The 7,583-nt window shown below is 36.5% G+C and overlaps 1 protein-coding gene across 1 annotated transcript; it reads left to right on the top strand.

Moving 5' to 3' along the window:
* Positions 1 to 2,749: 2,749 nt before the first annotated feature.
* LOC307123574 (uncharacterized protein) lies at positions 2,750 to 5,024 on the top strand (the record flags this gene model as incomplete). The annotated part of the gene is made up of 9 exons (XM_079812132.1): positions 2,750 to 2,804; positions 3,106 to 3,214; positions 3,397 to 3,513; positions 3,612 to 3,694; positions 3,769 to 3,924; positions 4,380 to 4,437; positions 4,515 to 4,643; positions 4,755 to 4,847; positions 4,935 to 5,024. Exons 1-9 carry the CDS (start codon positions 2,758 to 2,760, stop codon positions 5,022 to 5,024), a joined length of 882 nt encoding a protein of 293 aa, XP_079668258.1. The 5' UTR covers positions 2,750 to 2,757.
* Positions 5,025 to 7,583: the final 2,559 nt, after the last annotated feature.

Genomic DNA, 7,583 nt, shown 5'->3' with positions numbered 1-7,583 from the left:
ATTACAGTGTAATAATAATATACAAATAACAATTTTTTATTATAACTGGTGTAGCTAATTGTTCAATTTGACATTATTTTTTCCTCTAGTCAATCTCCTGAAGAGACCATGTACCCAGAATGTACAACCAAGTGACCTTAGAGTTGATGTTGAAGAGAGATGGTCATCATTAGAAAAGGAGCTAATTTGTGTTGGTTTCTGTTATGGTAAAAACTATACTCACAAACATTGATTTATGTGATTATGAATCATTTAAATACTACAGAATTGCTAGTAGAGATAATTTGGCCTTTACCCCAACATCACCTATAGAAACAAAGGAGAGAAACCCTTTCACCAGTGACCTGTCCTATTCATCTTTTGCCCCATGGCTTGGATCCTCCTGCAGAGCCGGGAGTGTTTTACCAAAAACAGAGATCCTCAAAGGGTTTTCAGATCGTCTAAGTGACAAGTCACCTTCTGTAGACTCGCATGCTGTTGAGGACACAGTGCTGAAATTGCTTGATTCCAAAAAGGTATTTCTCTGCCATAATTATTACTCATATACTCACATTTAATTTTAAAGCAAAAAACTAAATAGTTACATTTCTTTTTCAAGCCTTCCAAAAGTGAGCTGCTGGCAGCATGTGCACAGCTTGGAGCTTCTGTTGCTGGCTCTGCCTCAGATATCATTAATCGCTTGGAGGAGCTGCTTCTATACAAAGACATTTACCCCAAAATGTTATCAAACTACAGCAGACTGGAGGTATGGTAGTCATATACAGTTTTTCAATTGAGTTTTTAAGTAGAAATGTTTTAGCTTCTGTCAATTCTTTTTTCAGGTGGTGTTCTTCATGCCGGCTGCCCACATGCCATTGTTTACGTTTGTTCTCCTCTTTGGTGGCAAGAGTCAGCAAGGGACCACGTTGATGCACTTTTGAGTTTTAAAACTCCTCCGACTCTCTACATTTCAGATGTAGCTGGGCGTGTAGCACGACATGCCAACAACAGAACTCGACAGGCATTTTTCAGGCCTTTTGATGGTAGACTGTGTGATCCCACGGCTGAAAATGTGGCCAAGGCCTCAGCCAAGGAGCTTTGTGTTCATTTGCCCTGGGTTAAAACCATGACAGAAGGTGGACGTGTCCAAAGTCAAAGTGATGAAGCCACTGAAGCCCTTGACAAGCCTCACCCTATCACAGGAACTCCAGATAGATTTTCACTGTATGACCGCTTTCATCAACGCAACCAAAAACAGGAAAAAGAGAGACTGAGAAGCCTTGATCTTGCCCCAGATCTCATTGGTCTTATCAACTCTTCAGTGGCAGAGCAACTAAATCGGGAACTTGCTAACTCTCGGTACTTTCTTTGTCAGCTTAAAGATGTACATTTATGTTTGCACTTCGCTTGGTGTTCCATTTGCATAACAGCAGAGTGAACAAATCATTCATGGACAAAATGCTGAGACAGACACAAGGGGCCGCTGAGGTTGGCCTGGATGGCAGACTGAGTCTCTTCACTACATGTGAGATTGATTTATCTTAATTTGTGCATTTAACCTTTTAACTACCTTGCAAAAAGTTGATCTAATCACTGAATTTTTACAGATAGAGACACTGATTCAAGATTGCAAATTCCTAAGCATGTCAAGGAAAAGAAGAAAGAATTGGTCTCAGGGGGAGGACTACACTTTAGCACATCACTTTTCCCCATCTTGAAGGAAAACAAGGTATAATTGAACATATTTACATTTGGTCTAGCACAAATTGTTTAACAAATACAAAACCATGCCATGTTGGAAATGTCATAATAATTGTGTTATCATATTACATGTCATTATTTACTTGTAGGACAAGCTTTCTGAATTGTACTACACTGTACAAAATCATAATTCAGTCCTTGTGCAAATTGACAACTGTGTGGCAACAGTTAAAGACCTACAGACTCTCTATCCAGCGCAATCCATTTTCCCTGATTCAGAAGACATCCTACCCAACCAACCTTGGCTGACTGATGAAGTATGTATTTTTTTGTGTGTTAATGTGTTTTTGTATATATGGTTTACAAGGACACGTGTATAATAACAAGGGTATTACAATGTTAACCGAGTGTGAGTGTGTGTTTAAGAAATAGCAAAGCATATTGACACAAATTTATTTGTAATAGACTGTCAATACTAGAGTAGCACAGCTTGCATCTACGACACCCAATGTAAGTACATATATTATTTTTAAGAGATTAAAAAAATACTTACTGAATTAATTATATACAGTTTTTTTCTGAATTAACTTAAATTAACTTTCTGCAAGGTTGTGATGCTCCCGACATATACATTTGTTAGCTGGTGGAGAGACTGGATCACTGAAAAAAATATCCCCTCGAAATGTATCATGCTTGAAGGTATACTTTATAAGCAATCACACACACACACACACACACACATACGTGTGTGTGTGTGTGTGTGTGTGTGTGTGTGTATTTATGGATTGTTATGGACTGTTTTTGTAATAGCAATAATTACACAGAATGTATTTTTTATTTTGAAAAGAACCTTAAAGGCAGCGACACTGTGGTTTTTCCTCGATGTGTCAATGACAGTGAGAACCCCGAGAAAGGGAACCACTTCATTTTGTGGGTTAGTTGAAATATTTAGATCCTACAAATGTCTTAACATGAAAAAAAATTTCTGTCAATTTTCTGTAAGTTTTTTCCCTTTTAATATCTTAAAACTCAAAGGTGTTCTGTGGTCAAAGTCATGAGATCCGGGTGTTTGATTCCATGGGGCTTTACAAAGATATACCACAGCATCATATGGAAATACTTTGGTAATGTCTTTGTCTCCTTTTTAAAATGTATTCGCTACAACAACTAGGTACATATAAAGCACATTGACCATTCAGTCAAAATGTATTGAAGATCTATTTTTGTCTACTGTAAAGTAACCATACATAATTTCTTACTCATTAATTACTATTATATTTCACATAATTATAAAGGCAGGGTAATCTTAATTTACTTTTAATATAAATGATCAGTCTGAATGCAGTTTGTTGTTACATTCAGATCAGCAGTGGCTAATAATGTTCTTGTTTTTTGTCTCTATCTATGCATCTTTGTCTTCATTAGTCATGCCTTCAGTAACACATGGAAACTTGCTGATTGGAGGATCTCTTATCCACCACAGTGGCTTCAGAGCCAGGGGGATGCAAACAATTGTGGAGTGTTTGTATGCACTGTAAGACATTAATAAAAATTATATTTTATATTTATATTTCCAACATTTTCAGCTAGCTTTTAAGAACATGTTTTTATTTAATCAGAAAAAGAGTGGTAGAATGTTATGTTCTGACTGATTTAAAAGAAATACACCAACAAAGTGTTAACTTTAATTTTGTTTAATTTGTTCACCTTGAACAGATGGCAGAGATGGAGCTGAAGGGCAACAGGTTGAGCAAAGAGGCCATTGGTCTATCACAAGCACAATATCTAAGAGAATATCACGCAACAGTCTTAGTAAAAGATGTTGTTGTAGAGGTTGGTTGTCTTAGATATTGATATTATCGTTTTAACTTGAAAATGTTCCAAACTAGGAATTTACAGAAACAGAACATTATTATTATTTTTCATTGTAGGATTCAATGAAAAAACCAGAAAAACCAATGGAGTGCATGGCAGGTGACTTGCGTGTGTGCTGTTTTCAAAAAGTCGGCGATGGGTAGGCCTTGTTTGTTTTTACTTTATATTTTTTAGGTGAATACACTTATTATACCATGTGTATCTTATTTGCAGGCCATTGTATCCCAGTGTTGTGAAGACCCTGTGGGTACAGTGTGACATGTGTTTGGGCTGGCTACACACAGATTGTGCTGGAGTGAAAGAAACTGAGGCCAAAAGAGGCACCTTTAAATGTGGATGTGATTTGACACAACCATACACTTTTGATAGGTAAGTTTTTATGGAAAGTTGGCTCTGTCATTGAGAAACATGGAGTTGAATCGTCGTCTAGACCAGGATTAAATTTTTATTTTCACTGAAAAGTGTAAGATCAAAAAAGCAGGAACAAAAGATACACAGCATTAATAATATGGTACTTCAATTCGTTACAAAATCAGTATGATGCTACATAAACTTTGATTTAGCTAACCAAATCTGTTATATGGTTTTTTGGTTACTATTTGCTATGTTTTTATGTGTACAGCACTTTGGTCGGTCAGAGGCTGTTTTTAAATATGCTCTATAAACAAACTGAATTGAACTGAACCACTTATTGACAGCCTTTTGTGGAGTCACTGCCCCATTGTCATCTTTTTAATGATCAGCAACTGTTCTATAGCCTTTTTTTGTTATATGCTATGTAATTACCTGATGTTGATACAATTTACATAATTGTTTCTTTGTAGCACTCAGAAGGCTCTGAGACTTGGGATTGAAAACATAATCTCAGATCAAGACATACAAGTGAGTACTATCAAATCACAATTAAAATTTTTGCCATGTGTATATATAAAATTATTTAACATATTCTGTTCCAACAGGCTTTACATGAAGCTTTTCACAATGAAGACATCAAATCCTGTCGGTTTTATCTGTGGAAACATCCAGAGACATCACTGAAATTCAAGCAGCACTTAAAGCCAAAACAGTGCTATTTCAGCGAAAGTGATGTGAGTAAAAAGCTTCTTGTTAAATGCTTTTCACATTTTAGTTACAGTATATTGTATTGTTATTTTACTACAAGAGGTTCCTTATTATCCTAAATTTCTCATATTTAATAGCTCATCAAACTTGCTGATAAGATAAAGAGAGCAGTGGATGCAGATGGAGATCTTGAAAACCTGAACTACATATTTGATGTTATGATTCCAGAGGTATGTGGAATCATTCATTATCTTAATACTTGATGTCGATTTGTGTTATTTGCTGCTTGATGGAAAACTTTTTCCCCTTTTTTTAAGGTGACCATACTTCTTGTACAAAGAAAGGAGAAGATTTGCCGCTATGCGGTTGAACTTTTAATGGCCTCTGGCATGGTCAAGTTTGACTAATTTGAAGTATGCATCTATCTATTAAAAGAAAAAAGCTGTTGCTTTAACTTGCATTTTTGTTGAGTCTCTTTTCTGTCTCTACTTTACTGAAAAATGTGTAAACATTTTATATGCCATGATTGACTTAACATTGGGGATTAGTCTACAATAACCACAAATTATTTTTAAAATAGGTATCATTTAATATGTGGTAAGTGGTTCTCATCTATGGCTTAATATTTCACAACTAATTTTATGGAATTATGTAATAAGAAATAAACCAATTTTTTACAATGTGAACATGCATTCCTTCTGGAGATGGCATCTGGAGATGTTTTGATAAAATGTTTGACTTGCTGAAGCCACATTATAATAGATATCCAGTTTTGGATAGTAGCCTATCTATAAGCAGAGTTGGTGACAGTGTCAAGGTCCAGCACACTTCAGAACGGTTAGTGCCAGTTTTCATAATTCTTTTAACAATGGCAAATGCCACTTTACAATGGTCATTTTCTCTCATGCTAGTTTAAAATGATATGAAATACCCGATTGGTAAGTGTCAATTTGTGGTTGCACATACCCATGGTGGTTGATACCACTTTAATTTGAACGTTTCACTTTTTTGTTGAGGCTAAATAGTTCTAAATATTCTTTTATAGTTCCAAGCAGAAGTGTCAGTACTATGTCCAAATAATTTTTTTTTATCAAAACAATGTATAGTTAAATACAAAGTCAATTTTTGTTTTTACAAAAAGAAAGAAACTTATAGTAAACATACATACACACAAAACAATTAATACTTTGATGTAATGTTTGAAATCAGCGTATTATTAATTAAATGTCCTTCTTACGTTAAGTGCCTATGCCACGCCATCTACATAATGGGCAGACAGTGTCAGTAGGCCACGTCATACAGCAACATACTCCGCATAAATGCCAGTGGGACAGTGGCATGTGTCACTAAAACTAGTGACATTTGTCAGTGGACAGTGGCATGTGTCACTAAAACTAGTGACATTTGTCAGTGGACAGTGGCATGTGTCACTAAAACTAGTGACATTTGTCAGTGGACAGTGGCATGTGTCACTAAAACTAGTGACATTTGTCAGTGGACAGTGGCATGTGTCACTTAAAATTGTGACATTTGTCAGTGGACAGTGGCATGTGTCACTAAAACTTTTGACTTATGCCACTGTCCACCATGGTGTGACATTCAGGCATCTCCAGAAGGAAAGCGTTCACATTTGTAAAAATGTGTTTATTTCTTATTACATAATTCCATAAAATTAGTTGTGAAATATTAAAGCCATGAGTAGGTAGGTATGCAAAAATACACAAGTAATCAGAGACTGATATTAATATAAATAATAAGTAAATCATTTATAGAATATAAATTATATATAGGCCTACCATTATATAATTTAAATCAGATAAAGTATTTACAAATTAGCCTATTTATATATCAGACCCTGCATTGCCGTCTAACTAATTAAACAAAATGTCAAATACACCACCCGTTGATGTTCCTCAACTGTTATAAGTTATGGTGTATCTTTGCGCTGGCTAATGTGTATACTGACACCTATAGGCGAGCGTGCAGCATCATGATGCTTGCATGCACAATTTAAAGGTTTACAGTAACGTGTGCGACTGTTAATGCGGTATTTGTATTGACTTATGACGAATGGTTTATTCGTGTTTTATAGGATGTGCAGTTTGCATGATCAACAACATTCATGGCATTACATTTAACATTCAGTGGCAGATACAGAAGATTGTCACAAACCAACACGTCATATATTACGATCTTTTAAAACGTTCAATTGACATTTATTTGTGGTTTTTGTGGCACAATTACACCAGAACAGCTGCTCAGCTCATCTGTCAGTCACTGCTGAGTGTCACAACATACAGCGAGATTTTCCGCGACTCACTGTCACTGTCAGAGTCAGTGTTTCGCGACAATGTCAGTGACACATGCCACTCTCCACTGGCACATGCCACTGAGAACCGGAAGTGCCACAGGGTGTGTCACTAAGCATAGCGACATGTGCCAATGGCCTCTGTGCGTCAGATGCCATGTCACTTAATGTTAATACCGCCTCTCGTTTTCCCCGTTTACTTCCGTTTCCCTGAGGTATGATAGGCAGGTGTGCGCTGGTGCATCTCGAGAGCATTGTGGTTTGCGTTAAGCATTGTGCTCGTTCAGCGCCGTGGACCTGTATAGAGCTGACATTTTTCTCATTTTGGGCCTGAGGGTGGTCAACCGCATCAACGCATTTTGGGGTACGTCACTGCATATAATTGTTGCTGCATTATTAATTTTAGCAGTGGCATTTATTAATGGTGGCTTATTTATTTAGCGTGATCCAGACAGTGTTGGTGGATTGTTCACCACTTTTACCGAGGGCCGGTTGATTCTGCTGCAGGTAGGTTTTATGTGACTTTGTAAGTCGTTTGTTACTGAATGTAATTTTAGATTTAATATTTGTGATGTAATGACAAATGTGGGTAACTATTTTATAGAAATCAATCTGCTGCTGTTTTGCTGCGGTGCTGTGCGTCCCGCGGGGTTTCCAT

This window comes from Gobio gobio, assembly GCF_949357685.1.
Source record: "Gobio gobio genome assembly, chromosome: 1".
NCBI classification, from domain to species: domain Eukaryota; kingdom Metazoa; phylum Chordata; class Actinopteri; order Cypriniformes; family Gobionidae; genus Gobio; species Gobio gobio.
Note: the sequence above shows the minus strand (reverse complement) of the source record. Positions and strands in the feature narration are given on the sequence as shown.